Consider the following 20,161-nt stretch of genomic DNA (forward strand, 5'->3'; position numbering starts at 1 on the left):
CCAGATAATTGTGTTTAATGTAACTGTATGGTTTCAAGTTGGAGGCTAAAATCTGATAATGTCCATGTTTTTCTCCTAGGAAGAGTGGCTGAACTGTCAGAGAAACTGGCTCTACCTGGAAAGTATTTTTAATGCTCCAGATATTCAGAGGCAGTTGCCTGCGGAGGCCAAAATGTTCCTTCAGGTGGATAAGTCATGGAAAGAAATCATGAGGAAGGTGAACCGGCTGCCTAATGCTCTTCGAGCCGCTACTCAACCAGGTATAAAACAAAATTTGTATGTCTTATGAATGTACACCCTATGGTCATGTAGAGTACCAAATAGGAAAGTGTGAGTGGATTACTAAAAGAATTGTAACCAATCTTGGTATGTTCTTGCATAGACTTCTGGATCTTAGCAGATCAATGCCACTTTATTATCATTTTATCTTTTTCACTTGTTACAAAGGCTAAAATAAACCTCAGACAGTATATCTTCCCATTTTGAAATTATTCTCCAGTTGTGCTACATCTGCTGAACTACTTCTAAAACAGATTCTCTAACTCTTTGTTTTATTTCCCATTAATTCATAAATATTAAATAGAAAAAAATTGAAGTAAGATTCTGTCAAGAGTTTTTTCTGTGAGTCCCACCTTCCATCTTACCAGCTCACTTGCTAAGAGAACAATCATTTGACTTCATGTTGTTGTTGTTGTTAGGTGCCATTGAGTCAGTTCCAGCTCATAGTGACCCAGTGTTCAACAGAACAAAACACTGCCCGGTCCTGTGCCATCTTCACAATCATTGTTATACTTAAGCTCATTGTTGCAGCCATTGTGTCAATCCATCTCGTTGAGGGTCTTCCTCTTTTCACTGACCCTCTACTAAGCATGATGTCCTTCTCCAGGGACTGATCTGTCCTCATAACATGTCCAAAGTATGTAAGACAAAGTCTCACCATCCTTGCTTCTTAGGAGCACTCTGTCTGTACTTCTTCCAAAACATTCATTCTTTTGGCAGTCCATGGTATATTCAATCTTCTTTGCCAACACCATAATTCAAAGGTATCAGTTCTTCTTCTGTCTTCCTTATTCATTGTCCAGCTTTCACGTGTGTAAGAGGTGACCCATGGCTTGGGTCAGGCGCACCTTAGTCTTCAAGGTGACATCTTTGCTTTTTAACACATTAAACAGGTCTTTTACAGATTTGCCCAGTGCAATGCATCGTCTGACTTCTTGTCTGCTGCTCCCATGGGTGTTGATTGTGAATCCAAGTAAAATGAAATCCTTGACAAACTCAATCTTTTCTCCATTTATCATGATGTTGCTTTTTGGTCCAGTTGTGAGGATCTTTGTTTTCTTCATATTGAGGTGGAATCCATACTGAAAGCTATAGTCTTTGATCTTCATCAATAAGTGCTTCAAGTCCTCTTCGTTTTCAGCATAATGCAGGTTGCTAATGAGTTTTCCTCCAATCCTGATGCCCCGTTCCTCTTCATATAGTGCAGATTGTTGGGTTATTTGCTCAGCATAGAGATTGAATAAGTACGGTGAAAGGATACAACCCTGACACACAACCTTTCCTGACTTTAAACCATGCAGTATCCTCTTGTTCTGTTTGAACAACTGCCTATTGATCTATGTACACGTTCCTCATGGGTACAACTAAGTGTTCTGGAATTCCCATTCTTCGCAAAGTTATCCATAACTTGATGTGCTCCACACAGTCAAATGCCTTCACATAGGCAATAAAACACAGTTCAACATCTTTCTGGTATTCTCTGCTTTGACTTCATAGAAACCTTCAATCCATAGATCTGTCAACCCTACACCTCCCTCGTGTTCCCACTTCCTTCTTTACCCAAAAGAGATTCTGTCATCCATTATTGAATCTCTCCCCTACACTCTTAACATTGTTTTTTTTTTATCACTTTTATCTGCCAAAACCTTCATTTTAGGTAAACCCATTATCTACAACTCCTCACCTGCACCCAAGAAGCTGAATGTTGCAGAATCAAAAGGCCCTAGAATGTTCCATAATACTTTTAAAAATTCTCCCATAATTCCATATCTCTCTTCAGTTTCTTTGCCTCTCTTTACAGCAAAACTTCTAGAAAGGGTTGCATATATTTGCTGTCTTTACTTTCAGGCTGCTGTTTTTGAATCCACTTTATATTTTTATGTACAGAACTGTTTTAAGGTAAATTACAGACATCATGATATTTATTTATCCCTAAATACTGAAGTATGCAGTTCAAAAAAAGCAATAAAATAAACTTAGTACAAGTTCATGGAAGAATATTCTCTGAGACCTTACACGTTAACAACTACTTGTCTCTAGCCTTCACATCTGAAGGACAGTTGGGCTTACACTTTGTGTCCTATGGGATCTTATTTTTCCACTGTTTTCTGTCCGTGGCTGTCTCTGTCAAAGAGGAAGGTGCTATTATTATTCCAGTTTTCTAAATGAAAAAGCCAAGATTTAGAGGGATTAAGTAACTTACATAAGACCTGATGGCTAATAGATGGTGGAGATGGGTTCTAACCTAGGCTCTGTCTCCAGAAAAAAAAAAAAAAAAAAATCCAGAGCCTGCATTAAAACAAAGAAACCTGACCATTCATTTATCAAATAAATATTCACTGGGCCCTTTCTCTTCATTGATGAATTCATTGGTTCAGAAAATATTTGAGTGCCTACTTTGCGCCAATTTCTGTTCTTGGCACTTTAGATGCAATGGCGAACAAAACAAACCCCCAACTTGTATAGAGTTTATAATCTAAAGGTATTGTGGAAAACAGGCTATAAAAAACAGGTATAGATCCATAATTCCTTATCCTCATTTCTGCAATTCAAAAAAGCTTTGAAAACAAGTTATTTTGTGTGTAAATTGGTGACAAAACTCATTTGACAACAAAACCTGACCCAACATGACTACTGTGTTTTTACGCAAATAACTCACGCCTTCTGTGTTTGTTTGCCGGCCGCACCCTCTCCCTGTGAGGCACCCTCATAGGTGCTGCCATGCTAATCCTCTTCTACATGTTGCTGTAAAAAAAATTAGCATAACGTGCTTAGGAAAATACCTCGCAGCATGGACCTGTATGTATCATTTCAGGTGATGATAAGACTGTAAAGAAAAACAAAGTAGGGTAAAGGGGATAGAGTGTGGCTGGGAGCTGCCCTATGTGAACGGTGTTTGTGTGTGTGATGGATGGCTTTTTCGATAAACGGACTTTTGAACAGAAACCTGCAGGAGCGAGGAAGGAAGGGAGGCTTGTCTGTGGATCCAGGGGGAGGAGTGTTAGAGTAGAAGGAAGAACAAACGGAAGCCCACCAGTGAGGGCATGCTTGGTATGCGCAGCTGTCAGCAAGGAACCAGTGCGGGTTCCAGGGGAGCACACGTGGGGAAGTGTGCAGGAGATGAGGTCTGAGAGGTGAGTGCATGTGGACGGGTTTGGGATGGGATTGGATGGGATCACACAGAGCCTCGGAGGCCATGGTAACAACTTTGGATTTGATTCTCAGTTAAGTAGGGAAGCCAGGCGCTGTAATGGGTGCGAAACTACAAAGATCAGTGACACATGGATCTTGCTCAACAAGGAGCTATGGTTTAGTGATGAGGATGAAGGATCCTACTGTCACAATTCTGGCATCTAAAGATGACAGAGGAAACAGAAAAGATGCGAGGAGAATATGACAAAGAATGGGCAGGGTTTGTGGACTGGCTTTGTTTGGAAGGTCAAGGAGAGGACAGCTATTTGACTTTGGTTTGTGCACTCTGAGCCCCCAAAAAAGCAAGGGACATCAGCTAAAAATGTTTGATATTAAGTACACTTGTTCATATGTGGTAATACTAATATTAAAGTCAATTTTATTATTAAAAGAACTAGTTAATATTCTTAGCCAGTCCCCCAAATTTTAATTTATTAGACCATTCTTTGAAATAAAACCAAAACTTTAAAATATCAATATCATATTTTACTTCCATTTAAAATTGTGTTTTCTATTTTAACATAATTTGACCAATTTTTTTTTTTTTGTCTTTGTTTTTTTCTCAATGAACAGGACTTCTGGAGACTTTTCAAAACAATAATGCATTGCTTGACCAAATTCAGAAGTGTCTAGAGGCCTATTTGGAATCAAAAAGAGTTATCTTTCCAAGGTAAGTTTATAAATCTTAGTAACTAGCCTAATTTTTTTTTTAAGTAGTTAAGATTACCCATCAATTTAAAAGGATACACTTAAACCATAACCAGAGAGGGAAACAAGACAGATATGTGCCTGTGGAAATTCAGCTGGTATCTTGATTGGTGACTATAAATCTCAAGGATACAGATATAATATTTAGTAATGGTTTAGGCAGGTATGTCCTTGAGGTGCTGAAAGGATTCTTGATTGCAGCACTGTTTCACAGTGAGGATGTGTATGCATGCATGTGCCCCCATATGGGCATATGTCCACAGCTGTGTATGTGAAAAATCAGAGAGACCTGTGTTGCAGAACAACTTTCTTTGTTTTAATTGGTGGCCTAAGGGTGTCACTTCCCAGGTTGTCTAAGAGGTCATTTTGTAGTTTCCTTATTTTACAAACTTCAAATGAATTTATTTATTCATTCATTCCAAAAACATACCAAGAGTTTTGTTCAGTGCTGAAGATGGCAAAGAAGAAAAGGCCAGATTCCTGTCCAGTGGAGCTCACAGTCAACAGGTGGGCAATCATATAAATAAGCCATTGCAGTGTAATTATATACAGTTATAGTATGAGAAACATTGTGATAAACAGAGAAAATACTGAATTTTCAAAGATTTCATTTTGCTTGTATCCACAATTGATGCCCATGGAAGCAGCAATCAAGAAATCAAATAATGTATTGCATTGGGCAAATCTGTTGCAAAGTCCTCTTTAAAGTGCTGAAAAGCAAAAATGTTACTCTGAGGACTAAGGTGCACCTGACCCAAGCCATGGTATTTCCAATCACCTCATATGCATGCTAAAGCTGGACAGTGAATCAGGAAGACCAAAGAAGAATGGATGCCTTTGAATTATGGTGTTGGTGAAGAATATTGAATATACCATGAACTGCCAAAAAAACAAACAAGTCTGTCTTGGAAGAAGTATAGCCAGAGTGCTCTTTAGAATAAAGGATGGTGAGACTTTGTCTCACATACTTGGGACATGTTATCAGGAGGGACCAATCCCTGGAGCAGGACATCACGCTTGTAAGGCAGAGAGAGGGTCATTGAAAAAGAAGAAGATCCTCAACGAGATGGACTGACATAGTGGCTGCAACAATGGCCTGCAACGTACATGGAGTTGCTCTGAGTTGGAACACGCCGGATGGCAGCTAACAACAACAACGACACAGTATGACTGAAGTCCCTGGGTGGCGTAAATGGTTAAGTGCTCTACTACTAGCCAAAATGTTGGTGGTTGAAACTTCAGACCCACCCAGAGGTGCCTCAGAAGACAGGCCTGGTGATCTGTTTCCCTAAAGTCACAGCCTCGAAAATCCTATGGAGCAGTTCTACTCTGCACATGAGGGATCACCATGAGTTGAATTTGACTTGATGGCAGCTAACAACAGCAGCAACATAGTATGACTACTTAATGATAGCAAAAGCCCTTAACTTCAGTCATTGAGGCACACTGTGCTATATACCATGGAGAGAATTAACAAAATGATCCCTCTTTCATGGCCTTTTCTCATTAGCTGTTAAGATCTCTCCTAGGACAGGCTGCGGGGGGACTGGAACTCTTATGCGCTGCTGGAGGGAGTGCAGAATGGTACAACCATTTTGGAAAATGATATGGCACTTCCCTAAAAAGTTAGAAATAGGAATACCATATGCTCCAGCAATCCCGCTCCTAGGAGTATATCCTAGGGAATTAAGAGCCGTCACATGAATAGACATATGCACACCCATGTTCATTGCAGCAGTGTTCGCACTACCAAAATGATGGAAACAACCTAGATGCCCATCAACAGATGAATGAATAAACAAGGTACGGTACATACACACAATGGAATACTACCCAACAATGAAGAACAACAATGAACCTGCCAAGCATCTCACAACATGGATGAATCTGAAGGCCATTATGCTGAGTGAAATAAGTCAATCACAAAAGGACAAATATTATGTGAGACCACTACTATAAAAACTCATGAAAACATTTACACACAAAAAGAAATAATCTTTGATGGTTACAAGGGAGGGGAGGGGTGGGGATGGAAAAACACTAGATAGACAATAGGTAAGTGGTAACTTTCGTAAAGAGTAAGACAGTACACAATACTGCAGAAGCTAGCACAGCTTGTCCAAGGCAAGGTCATGGAAGCTCCATAGACACATCCAAACTCCATAAGGGAATAAATTACGAGTCTGAGGGCTGTGGGGACCGTGGTCTCGGGGAACATCTAGCTAAGTTGGCATAACAGTTTTTAAAGAAAATGTTCTACATTCTACTTTGGTGAGTAGTGTCTGGGGTCTTAAAAGCTTGCGAGGAGCCATCTAAGTTAATCCACTGGTCTCACCCAGTCTGGAGCAAGGGATAATGAAGAAAACCAAAGATGGAAGGGAAAGATTAGTCCAAATGACTAATGGACCACCAGACTGAATCCAGCACAACTAGATGGCGCCCAGCCACCACCACTGACTGCTCTGACAGGGATCACAATAAAGGGTCCTGGACAGAGTTGCAGGAAAATATAGAACAAAATTCTAACTAAAAACAAGACCACACATACTAGTCTGACAGAGACTGCAGAAACCCCGAGAGTATGGCCCCAGATACCCCTTTAGCTTGTAATCAAGCCACTCCTGAGGTTCACCTTCAGCCAAAGATCAGACAGGCCCATAAAACAAAGCAAGACTAAATGGACACACGAGCCCAGGGGCAAGGACGAGAAGGCAGAAGGGGGCAGGAAAGCTGGTAATGGGGAACCCAAGGTTGAGAAGGGGAGAGTGTTGACATGTAATGGGGTTGGCAACCAATGTCACAAAACAATATGTGTACTGATTGTTTAATGAGAAGCTAGTTTGTTCTGTAAACATTAATCTAAAGTACAATAAAAAAAGATCTCTCCTAGGGCAGGCACTGAGGCAGCCAGTGTTAGGTCCTCATCTCCATTACTTGGCTAACAAGGGTTGCTCCCGGGTACTAGGCAGGGTATGTGTGTGCCCAAGAAACCCAAGATCCAGAGATTCAGTTGAGTTTTAACAGTAGTAGAGGCTTTGAAGAATGTGCACAAATATTTTTACTAAAAAGTTACTCAGAAAACGTTTTGTAAACTAACCACATGGAAAAAGATAGAAGAGTTTAAGTTTTGCAACTTATTTAACTTTTTTATTATTTTTATTTCATTTTATTATTTTATTATTATCCTTATTTATTTTATCATTGTATTGTTACTCTTATTTATTTTTAGCAAATTCACTCTTAAATCAGTAGTTCCCAACCTGGGTGTCCCAAAGCCAGATCAGAGCTTAAAGGTTTGGGGAGACAGTCTGTACACTGTTTTTGATATTTCTAAAAACCCAGACACAAATCTACCTCTGATAATACTGAACACAAAAAAGCATTAGCTTTGCCAGGTGGCTCTGTGTGCCATTGACTTCCCTCCACAAACCTTAATGAAGACTCCTATGAGGCACAGACCAAGTTAGGTGCTGTGGCACAGAGATGAATATGATACTGCTCCGGCCCTCACAGGGCTCGTAGTCTAACCCTTTACAGTTGTTTGTTTCAGTAGTTGAAAAAAAAAGGTAAGGAGATGTAAAAATGGCTTGGGGGAGTAGCATCTGATCTCCTCTAACTTCAGGAGGGGAAAGGAGAACCAAGATCAACAGCCCAAGGGTGATTCCTATGAGGCGGTTGGTTCTGACACCAACCGTCCCTCCCACAGCATTCACTACTTCTCTGCTGTCCCCTTCCTCAGAAGACACATACCAGGCTCTTCACATTGCCTCCTTGGAGCCTTTTTCTCTAGGCTTGAGGTGGGGACAAAGTCCATCCACCCCTGCCTTGTGGGGGTAGGGAGAACGCTTAGCACGTCTCTCTCCAAAAAATCCTGTCTCCAGCTCCCCAGCCTCTCCAGAGTTAACACTTTTATACCCTGAGGTGTTCATTTTTTTATACCCTCTTTTTTTTTTTTTTTAACCTATCTCCTTGCAAGTTGGTCCCAGGTGACCTGACATCTTGCTTTGAAATGTGAGAGTGGTTGGCAACTCTGGTCCTAGGCCTTCAGCCAAAGCGCAGACTCAAATAGTTACATCTTAACATCGAGTTGCATTATTTGGGAAAGGTTTGGTCAGGAACAGAGACACCACTCCAGGTATTTAGAGAAGGGGTTTCCTACAGGGAATTAGAGGTTTACACAGGTGCTGGAAGGCAGGAGAAGGAAAGAAGTGAGTTTTAAGGAAATCTGGAAGGTGGAGATCGCAGGAAGCTCCACAAGGAGTCTCAGCTGCCTGCAGTAAAAAAGGAGGTGATTGTCAGGAGGATGCATGAAAACCAAAGACAAAACTGTACCTCTTCAGTCCGTCAGTGCCCCATGATTGACCACATCCTCCATAGGAGAAGTGTGGCTTCTCTTGTTTTCCACCTTCTCAGTCTCACAGAAGAGCCTCTTACAGGCAGAATCCAGTCCAAGGGGAAGTGATCCTGAAAAATGTCCTAGCTTTTCCCTGTTGCAGGGATATCACCGAGTTGACAACAACCTAGGGCACTGGTTTGTACACTTAGTCATTCAAAACATGAGACAGTAGGGATGTGGACAGCAGTGAAAAGAATCCTATTGATTGGAAACATTTTCTTTGAAGAACCACTGTCTTAAATCTTAGCAGTTAGTCCCTAATAAACTATTATAGAATGAGTCAGGATAGTCAGATAGGATAATAAACCAAATTCATTTGGAATGATTGAATATAATACAGAAATTATTTTCATAAAGACTGGCATTTGGAATAATATTTTTCGTTATTTAGAGCAGGGGTTGGCAATTTTTTTTTTAAATAAAGGACCAGATAGTGAATATTTTAGGCTGGGTGGTCCCTGTTGCAACTACTCAACCCTGTCATTGTAGCACAAAAGGAGCCATAAACCCATAAAAAAAAAAAATTGTCGTTGAGCCGATTCTGACTTACAGCGACCCTGTAGAACTGCCCCATAGGGTTTTCAAGGAGCACCTGGTGGATTCGAACTGCTGATCTTTTAGTTAGCAGCTGTAGCACTTAACCACCACACCCCTAGGCATTCCAAAGGAGCCATAGACAGTATGTAAACAAACGGACATGCCTGTGTAACGAAAACTTTATTTATAAAAACAAGCAGCAGGCTGATTTGGCCCCTGGGATGTAGTTTGCCATCCCCTGATTTATAGCAAAATAGTATTCTATATAAGTTCACAATTTCCTTTACCTGTTTTGCTGACAATAATATTGAAATATATACAAACGTTTAATTTCTACGTAGGTGCAGCTTCATGTAGTTGGAAATGGTGTGTTGGCAAATCATATCGTGCCACTTTTCACAGTAGCAGATACTGCAGGGAACAGTGTGTGCCTTTGGATTGGAAGGATCACTGGGTGCACACTCACAGGACAAGACAAGGTTCCTGTCACTGCCCACTTAGCCATCCATCCATTCATCCGATAAATTACGTACATGTGAGATACTAGGCTATATCTAGGGGAAAAAATAACACAGCTTCACTCTAGGAGCTCAAAGCCAAGTGATACATACAAATCATTATAATAGCAAGAGCCAGCATTGCTTAACAACTTTTATTAAAAACCTTTATCTTTTATGCACCTGGCACTAACTATAGGTGTTTGAGATGCTTCATCACTAATCTTCACAACAGTTATGTTTAGGGACATGTGACCCTCCCAGAAACCCAGGACCAGAAGGTTAGCGGTTCAGAGAATCTGTGGATGGAAAAGAGATGTGGCTAATGGATTTATATTTTTTTTTGTTTGTTTGTTTATCCAAGGCTTTGCTTCAATTTCAAGTTATATTTTAAATATTTTCTTTAATCCAGGTTTTACTTCTTGTCAAATGATGAACTTCTAGAGATTTTGGCCCAGACACGAAATCCCCAAGCCGTGCAGCCACACTTAAGGAAGTGCTTTGACTCCATTTCAAAGCTGGAATTTGCTCTGATGCCTCCAGCAGAAGGGAAAATTCCTGGTATAGAAGGAGAACCAGAAAAGGTTTATACTAATGATATTTTAGCAATGCTATCACCAGAGGGAGAAAGGGTAAGAAGCTTTTTGTTTATTCTCATTTGTAGATAAAGCTTGTTCCTTCTCCTGTTGAGGGTAGAGGTTCATTCTCTCTCTAAGCATTCATCAAGTGCTACTGTGTTCCATGTATTCTACTGGCTTGGGGGTTTCCAAGATGAAAGACTTGCCCTCAGAGAGTTCACAGCCTAGCGGACCAACAGTCACGCAGACAACGAAAAAGCACCACAGTAAATGCAGTAACAGAGGCATGTGCTCTGTGCCTGGTAACCAGGTAGAGAAAACTGGAACCATGTCTTACCCAACTCATAGGTGCAATAGCAGACTAGGTAAAGGCATTGGTTCTACAGCCGGGCCACCTGGATGCAAGACACAGACCTACCTTTTAACCTCATCTATAAAATGGGAATTAATCATAATACCTGGTTAATGAAACTAGGAGGATGGTCAGTTGCTAAGACACAGAATGTACTTAGCACAGTACACAGTACACTGGACAGGTATTAGTTACCATCAGCAGCGGCTGCATATCCAGGGCATGGCACGGCACCTGGCACACGGTGACCACTGAGTGGGTGACTTCATATCAGAGAGTGACACACACAGGGAGCTGAGGAAGATGGAGAGGAGCCTTTGCCATGTGGACATGGGAGGGAACAGCATTCCAGACAGAGGAAATGTGCAGGGGCACGCCAAGGAGTACAGTCCCAACAGAGCACAGTGGAGTGTATGTGTGAGTAGCAGGAGCCCATACACATATTATTTGTCCTCATTTGATCCTTTTGCAAAAGATTTGCTCGTCACTGGTACAGAAGAAGAGAAAGGAGAAGACCAAGGCTAGGATCCTGGAGAAACAAGAAATTTAGAGGGAGAGTAGAAGAAGAAAAGATGGAGACCAAGACAAGCAGGGCAATTTGGTTATTGGAAATCCAAGAAATAAATATGAGAAGGACTGAAAAGTGTCAGTTGGACTTGATGGTTCAGGGAACATCAGTAACCTTAATGAGCACAGATTTAGAGGAGTGGTTGGGGGCAAAAATCAAATTGCAGCAAATAAGGAGGTGATAAGTGAGGAAATTCACACAGTGTATGTAGACTTTTCTTTGTGCAGGTAAGCTCCCACAGAAAGCAGTAAGAATTAAAGCAATAAGTAGAGGGGGAGAGAGGTATATAAAAAGAACTCATTGCCATTGAGTCAATTCCGACTTGTAGCGACCCTAAGTGGGATACAAAAAACCCAAAAATCTGTTGCCATCGAGTCGATTCCGACTCATAGCGACCCTATAGGACAGAGTAAAACTGCCCCATAGAGTTTCCAAGGAGTGCCTGGTGGATTCAAACCACTTACCTTTTGGTTAGTAGCTGTAGCACTAAACCGCTGTGCCACCAGGGTACAATTTCCAGTATTAGTGGTCAGGCTTCAGTGTTTACACGGCATGGAGTTATATTACAGAAGTACAAAGAACACACAGGGTGTGAGTCCCATGGGAGACATTTCCTCATTGCCCTGATTGTCTCCTAGGTTGGCCTGGGAAAAGGCCTCAAGGCCCGAGGCAGCGTGGAGGAATGGCTTGGTAAAGTGGAAGAAGCCATGTTCTCGTCTTTGCGCCGCCTGTGCAAGGCTGCTATCGCTGACTATCAGGGGAAACTGAGGACGAACTGGGTGATTGCTGGCCACCCTTCTCAGGTAACTTACGCTTGTTCTGTTTCCATCTCTGAGTCTTCTTTCTGGTGAGATGCGTCACACGCTTAAGAAAGATGTTTTCATACAGGTTGTCCTGACCGTTTCTCAGATCATGTGGTGTCGTGATTTGACAGAGTGTTTGGAAACAGATGGCGGGGACTGCCAAGAAGCCCTGGAAGCTTTTGAAAAAGTCAACTTTGAGGTGAGATTTTTAACAGTAACAGTGAACATATTGCTGTGCAGGATGGTCTCAGGGGTTTTTGTCAGTATGGTGATGCAACTCACTTTATTTCTGAAATTCTAATGCTCTGACGTGACCAGTAAGGCTTTGGGGTTCTCACTAAAACCATTTACCTTCGAGTTTTCTTGGGAGTAATTGGTGTTTGTGTAGTATTTAAAAGACTGCTTATAAAAATAGGAGGAAAACAATTCAAGAGGAAAACATCAGGGTCATAATGGTTTGCAACTTTTTTAAAGAGAAATTGTGTTTACTAGGTCCTAGATATCTCCTGCAAAAAAAGTTCATTCCATCCAGGAAAACTCCAGAATTTGTACTGTTTCTATTTCTAGACTCAAGATATACTTTTCTGCTGTTTTAGAGACCCCTCAGGCAACTATTAATAAAAATATAAATGACTGAATGAGTCTAAATACCATTCTGGGTCTGGGAAATGCTGTTTTATAGGTGGGCCTAACTTTCAACTCCAAATTCAATGCTCTTTCCAAACAATATTGCATTTTTAAACACTCACTCTTAAACAAAAAGAAAAGGAGGAACCATCTTTCTTGGAATAAGAGAAAACTCTCTCATTAAAGTCCTCAATGGAATTTCTGTTCTATCCTATACAGTCGCTATGAGTCAAATCGACTCAACAGCAGTGGGTATATATATATATATATATATAGATAGATAGATATGTATATATATATATATACATATATACATAAGCTGATGTTTGAAAATTCATCATGACGATTTTTTTAATTTGTAGAGATTAAATGCCCTGGCTGCATTAGTTCGAGGCAGTCTTCCTAAATTGCACAGAAACATCATAACTGCCTTAATTACTATTGATGTACATGCAAGAGACATTGTCACCGAACTTGTTGAAGCCAAGGTAAGTGTTTCATTTAAATAAAATCATATATTTCTTTCCGAAATTACTGCATCTAATGTGTATCATTTGTCTCACTTACGTAGATAGATGGAGTTGAATCCTTTGACTGGCAGCGACAACTGCGCTATTATTGGGATGTAGACCTGGATAATTGTGTGGCTCGAATGGCGCTGTCTCAGTACACTTATGGCTACGAATATTTAGGTGCATGCCCAAGATTAGTTATTACTCCTCTCACGGTAAGCTACTGCTCACTTAAGTCAATGTTGACACAAAAGTGTTTTCCTACCAAAATCAGTCTTTAAAAGTTTTCTCTAACATTAACTCATGAACGGATGTAAAAATGGCGTGGGGGTGGCATCTGACCTCCTCCAACCCCACAAAGGGGAAGGAGAACCAAGATCAATGGTGCAAGGCTGACTCCCATGACGTGGAAGCCAGACAAGCTTCCTCTCTCCGCCATCTTTACCAATTCTGACACCAACCATCCCTCCCACGGCACTCTCTACTTCTCTGCTGGGTTCAATAATTCATTGCAATGACCACACAGATCTCACAGACCATACTCACAATTACAGGGTTTATTAGGGAAGTAACAGGTTACAGTTCAGGCTCAGGATACTCAAGGATACAGTTCTTCCATCAGGACAGTCTCTTCCCAGCTGTGCTTGCACGTATAGCTCTCCTTGGCCCTCGGCCTCTGCCAAAGGCTCTCAGCTTTCTCTCTCCATGGGCCAGGAAGCCCGCCATGCTGTCTCCTGCTGCTGAGTCTCTGCTGCTGGTTTCTCCTTTCTTGATGGTGGTGGGCTCTTCTTCCTCCCACCTCTGGAATCACTCATTTCAAGCCTAGCAGGGATGGCAAAACTGACCAATCCCTAGGTGGAATACAATTCCCCTGTCTGCACAGTCCCACCCAATCACCTGAGTGGGAGTTACAAGACCATGGCAAGAAAGATCACACAAAAGCAATCCATTACACCTCAATGGATTTGCCATGAATTCATCTTTGTGAAGCAGAGATTTGCATCATTTGATTATGCGTGTGGTTCTTTGAGTATCTTTCAATTTCTGTAAAACCTTTCATGCAAAGTAGTGCCCCTCTCCTACAGAAAGGAAAGGACTTATGTAGAAGTGGCTACAATTGGTTCCCTTCAATAATGGCAATTTATTGATTTCTTCAGGATCGTTGCTACCTTTGCCTCATGGGTGCTTTGCAACTCGACCTGGGGGGTGCCCCAGCTGGTCCTGCTGGCACTGGGAAAACTGAGACTACCAAAGACCTAGCAAAAGCTCTTGCCATCCAGTGTGTGGTCTTTAACTGCTCTGATGGTTTGGACTACAAGGTACAGTCCCAGCATCTGAATACTAACATTGTGTGTTTTACACACCCTTGTCTACGTGCAACAGGACATAGCAAAAGGAGAGAATGGGGTGATGGCAGCTGCTTTGGGTGTCTTCTTTAGGGTCAGAGAAAAGATTAGAGCCCTTCAATTATGGGAAAGAAATACAATGCAAAATTAGGTATGTAAAACAGCATCTCCTCAAAGTATGTTTCCTGGGATAGTGCTATAACGTATTCAGATAAAAAGAAAAAGAAGTCCATGCTATGCCTCATTCCCCTCCTGATTTCACAACAAACAGTAGCATATGACATGCCGATGGAGCCCCACAGTTAGGAAATCTGTTTTACTTCATTTTGATCATGGGTGCCTTTTATCCACTAACACACAGAGCTAATATTCTCATTTTTCTGAAAGTTATACAAATGCCTGTATAATGTCTAAATATAGAATGTAATCATTTAAATTGGCCAAGTAAATTGAACTCATTAATTTTTATAGAGTAAATCCGTTATTTTTCAGAAGCACCTCCTGGAATTAGTGTTTAATGGGACACATTTTTTTTTTTAATCTATTTTTTTAAGTCTTAGGATAGAAAGGACATTGCTGGGAAAGTCTTTTTGCTGAATAAACAAAAAACAATGGAAGTGCAACCTAGGCACTCAGCTCTTTCACAGCTGGAGAGCTTAGAGAGGAATTAACCAGTTAAACCAGTTGCAATGGGTTCTGAATTGACTCATGGAGACTCATGTGTGTCTGAGTAGAACTTTGCTCCATTGGGTTTTCAGTGGCTGATTTTTCAAAAGTAGATCAACAGGTCTTTCTTCTGAGGCACCTCTGGGAAGACTCAAACCTCCAACCTTTCAGTTAGGCAAACACGTTAATTGTTTGGACCACCCAGGGACTCTTAGGGAGAGGAATTAGTGACTGGAAAAGCTGCTTGGGAGAACGGTAAACAAGAAAGGTGACTTCTCTACCCATAAAGCAAGATGGCAGAGGCAGGCCTCCAAGTACCCTCAGGAAAGAATATGGGAAACTGTTGTCACCAGTCTATGGAAGAATTCATACTCAGTAACATTAAAGAAAAGTCTATACATGAAAAACCTCAAACTGTGCGAAAAGATCCAAAATGAAAAGTAAAAATTTTCCTTCCCAGAGATAAGTTTTCTGATTTTGTTTTTAGTTCTTCTGGTGATCGCTACTAAATCGGTAAAAACACGTATATTTATAAATTTGTATGTATCAGCTTCAGACAATATCTACCAACTCATTAATAAGTAGATCAGGATTTTATTACACATGACCTTCCAACTTCCTGCTCCAGCACACCTGGAGTCCCTCCCTGTCCCTTTCCCCAGGCGTAACTTTCATCCTGACTTTGGGGATTATCATGCATATGCATGTATGATACATATGTACCCCTAAATAAAATGTCATATCATTTTGTCTGTCCACTGAGCACTTTGTCTATGAGACTCATCCAGTTTGGTGCCTGTAAGGTCTATTTTATTCATTTTCACAGCTCTATACCCTTCCGTTCTATGAAGATACCAAGATTTATTCATTCATTCTCCTTCTGATAGACATTTAGTTTGTTTCTAATACAGTATTTTGCTCTATTAGAAACAACGCCACTCTGTGACACTGACCTGTGTCTCCAGGTGCATGAACTCCTTGATTTCTCTGCTGGGTGTAAACCTACGAGCAGGTCTCAGGGTGTCCGTCTTCATCTTGACTGAGTAAGGACAAATGGTTATCTACAGCAATTGTGATAATGTATGCATCCGACACTGGAACTATCTGCCGGAACTATCACAAGTTGCCTTTGCTCCATGCCTTTACCAATGCTATCAGATTTTTTTTTTAATGTTATTTTTACTATTTTAATTATTATTATTTTTTTTGTGGTAAGTATGTAGGTAACAGAATATCTGCTGCTATCGGGGTTTTGAATTGCCAATCTGAGGGGTATCTCTTTGTATTCCCTGGTTGCTAGTAAGGTTGAGTGCCTTTTCAAATATTTACAACTATTGGGGTTTCCTCCTCTATAAAATATCTATTCGCGTCTCTTGCTCAGTTTTTATATATTTTTTATACTAACCTTCTCTCAGTTAGGTATTATTTCTGTCTTAGGCTGAGTTCTCTAGAGAAGCAAAACCAGTAAAGCATATAAATACATAGAGAGAAATTTATATCAGGGAAATGGCTCACACGATTGTAAAGGCTGGAACATCCCAAGTCTATGAATCAAGATAGAGGCTTCTCTCGATTCACCTGGCCACAGGGGCCGGCGAACCCAAGACTGGCAGGTCAGAGAGCAGGGCTCTTGCTCACAGGCTGTGAAGATCTGCGAATCCCAAGATCAGCAAATAAGCTAATACCGCAAGTCCCAAGAACCAGAGGTCAGACGAATGGGAGGCAGCCGCAGGATCCAGAGTGAGCAAAAAGCCAGAATGTCTGCTTATATTCCAATGCAGGCCACACCCCAAAGGAATCTCTCCTTCAACTGATTGGCTACGCACAGCAGATTTCGTCATGGGAGTGACTGCATATAAACACTGAGAATCATGGTCCAGCCAGTTGACACGCAATCTTAACCATCACAATTTCCTACTTCTGCCCTCTGCTAAGGCCTAGAAGCATTGATAACCTAGTAGCAGCACTTCTGGTACCCAGATTGTGATCTTAAATACAAGTTTCTACTAAAAGTAACCAGGGCTGGTTCTAGGGCTAGGGCAGGAAATGCATGAGATGAGCTTGGGACATTTTGTCTCGTCTATAACAAGAAAAAGATCCGGAAGCACTGGGGTCAAATAAAAAAGAATCAGAATCTCTCTTAGAGAGGCTTCCACTGGCCAAAGATGGGACACTATGAGAATAATAATAATAACAACTGCAGTAGATCAAAACTCATCAAATTCTGATTTTAAATATTTTAAACTACCTTAATTTAAATATATTATTTACATAAATAAATATATTAAATATTTTATTTTAAAATCTATGAATAACAACAACAAAGAAACTGGCAATGATCATCATTGCTAAGACAGTAGGTAAAGGACTAATGAAATGTTTATAATGGATGGGTCAGGCTGGTAATCAGTAGTATGTATCACCTGTTGTGATATACAATCTATGAAGTATTTCCACTAAAAAAAATTTAAACCTCATCTAATCTAATCAAGCCTCTAAATTTAAATACCAGTTTTCAGGACATATAGAAAATAGAAGAACATGTCAAACACCACCACAAGAATGCAATCGGCCAAATACGGAATGTGAAAAACTCTGTACGGAAAATAACCTATAAAAACTTATTGCTGTGGAGCTAATTTTTACTCACAGAGACCCTACAGGGCAGAGTAGAACTGCTCCATGGGGTTTCTAAAGAGCTGCTGGTGGATTTGAACTGCCAGCCTTTTGGTTAGCAGCCAAGATCTTAACTACTGCTAACCTGTAGAAAAGAACCCACTGCCGTCGAGTCGATTCCGACTCATAACCACGAAAATATACAAATATATATAAATATAAAAGTAGCGACCTTCGAAAAATAAATTGCATAAAAGGAGGATGGTGCAGGGAACTGTTACTGATTTAAAGAGACTTAAGAGACATATGGGGCAGTTCTACTCTGTCCTATAGGTTCGCTATGAGTTGGAATCGACTCGACGGCAACGTGCTTAAGAGACATATTAATCAAATACAGTGTTTGGACCTTGAAACATGCACCAGGATTAGATGATACTAAGGAATTAGTGCTTTTTATTGTTGTTTTGTTGATGTCTGTTATGATATTGGTTGTTTGGTTGAGTTTTTCTAAGTTCTTAGGTGTTAGAGAATTTTTGGTGAAATGATATGCTATTTGGTGATTGCTTTAAGATATTCCAATGACAACAAAAAAGTATTGGAGAGCAAAAAACAAAACAAAAAAAGCAGTGGAACATTGGTAATTATTAAGCTGGGATATGTGTACATTCTGTCACCTCTTGTATATGTTTATAAATTTCCAAAATAGAACATTTTTCAAATCAAGTAGAAAGCAACACAAAATAAAATGGTAGAAATAATTACAAAAATTCTTTTAAATGATGAATCAACTACTATTAATTAAATCTCTGAAAAAAGAAGAAAAAATAGCTCCTGACTTCTGTCAGCTGAGAGCTGACATGACTCAAACAGGCTACAAGCTTCTCTCTGGTTGAACACGAACAATTTCACAGAACACCAACATCAGGTAAGGTCCATGATGAGCAAAACAAAAGACCACACCATGTCAAAGGACAGACAGAAAGAACAATGTCCAAACCACAAAAATGACCAAACATCCCCCTCTCCTGGTTAACTTGAGTACTACTGCTTCTTTATCAATGATGTCTTTGACGCACTGTCCTTCAGTCTCCTAGATAAATAGTATTATGATAGCCCTGGTGGTTATAACCAGTGGTTGCTAATCAAAAGGCTGAGAGTTCAAATCCACCAGCTGCTCCTTGAAATCCCTATGGGGCAGTTCCACTCTGTCTTATAGAGATGCTATGAGTCAATAGTAACAGGTTTGATTTTTTTATTTCTGTCATAGAATTACCCTGCTTTTTGACAGCATCTAATTCAGAGCAAAACCCTGCTTCATTCAATGTTCCTCAAAATTTACTACTAAAAGCCCAAACCTTAAAACAAGCCCTCCCAATGGACTCTTACTGAAAGACTCCTGTGTGATCTCCCTTGTTAAAACAAGTAATAAACCCAATTTTGTTGACTGGGAGAATGTTCCTGGTGATCGTTGGCTTGAGGGCATTGACCTTTCCTTCACTTTTGTTGGAAGCAAAGAATGGGAAACTACCTGACTCGTAAAAGGATTTGTTATCTAGTCAGTCATTGGAAGCAGTCATTTGCTCAAGATCAATATTCGGAATTGTCCCCCTTGTTTGGCATCCTGGAACAATGCACCCCAGTAAGTTTTATTTTGGCTCAGAGCAGACCTGCTAGTAGCATCCACAGGACCTTGAACATGGGGCACATGACTTGGTGAACAGAGCCAACAAGCACTGGATTTCAAACTCTCACTCTCCCCCTAGGCAGGCACAAACTGCACAGTCAGGAATGGAGGACAGGGGCGCTTGTGAAGGGTAGATGGAAATGAAGACCCAGAAGACCCAGCAGACTGCAGGCGTCTTCTCAAGGAGATACACTTTAGCAAAGAGCCCTTTACAACTGCCCATTCACAAGTGTCCCTTGGGCTGTGTACCCACAGGGGTACGTGTACTCTGAGTTTGTAAAGATCTTTGCTCTACAGTACAGATGAGTTAGTTCCTCAGCTTTGTCTTCCAGTTTACCAGCTTGATTTTTAATTCTATCCATTCTATTATTCACTGTATCCACTTAATTTTCTTAACCTTGTAAATATTATTAATTTTCAAGGACTGCTTCTTATGTCTAATTCTTTATATGTGTGCATGTTTGTGTGTGTGTGTATTTATACCATCTTGTTTTATTATCAGAATGCCGTTTCCTCTCAAACCTCTCTGAGGATTTTATTTGAATCTCTTAAAAAATTCTGTTCTGTTCCCTAAACTATCTCCGTTTTCTCCAAAGCTATCCACATTCAGTTCGTTCTCATTCCTTCTCTTTCTTGATGTTGATTTTTCCTAAATGCCTATTAATCATTGCTTCTTGGTTCATCAGTATGGATGGAGGACTAAGCTGATTGGTGTGGAGAGCTCATTTCCTCAACAGGCTCTTCCTTTAAACGTAAGAGCTACTGTGAGCTCTGCCAAGTGCAAGATACGTTGACCGCAG

At 40.6% G+C, this 20,161-nt stretch overlaps 1 protein-coding gene across 1 annotated transcript in view; it reads left to right on the top strand.

Moving 5' to 3' along the window:
• Positions 1–20,161, top strand: part of DNAH6 (dynein axonemal heavy chain 6) — a 302,643-nt gene that overhangs the window by 113,490 nt on the left and 168,992 nt on the right. The window contains exons 22-29 of the mRNA XM_064268785.1: positions 80–260; positions 4,045–4,141; positions 10,022–10,241; positions 11,746–11,910; positions 11,996–12,109; positions 12,900–13,025; positions 13,109–13,264; positions 14,207–14,368. Coding sequence (XP_064124855.1) covers positions 80–260; positions 4,045–4,141; positions 10,022–10,241; positions 11,746–11,910; positions 11,996–12,109; positions 12,900–13,025; positions 13,109–13,264; positions 14,207–14,368 — 1,221 coding nt within the window. The remainder of the gene's footprint in view (positions 1–79; positions 261–4,044; positions 4,142–10,021; positions 10,242–11,745; positions 11,911–11,995; positions 12,110–12,899; positions 13,026–13,108; positions 13,265–14,206; positions 14,369–20,161) is intronic.

Source organism: Loxodonta africana, chromosome 15 (assembly GCF_030014295.1).
Source record: "Loxodonta africana isolate mLoxAfr1 chromosome 15, mLoxAfr1.hap2, whole genome shotgun sequence".
NCBI lineage: Eukaryota > Metazoa > Chordata > Mammalia > Proboscidea > Elephantidae > Loxodonta > Loxodonta africana.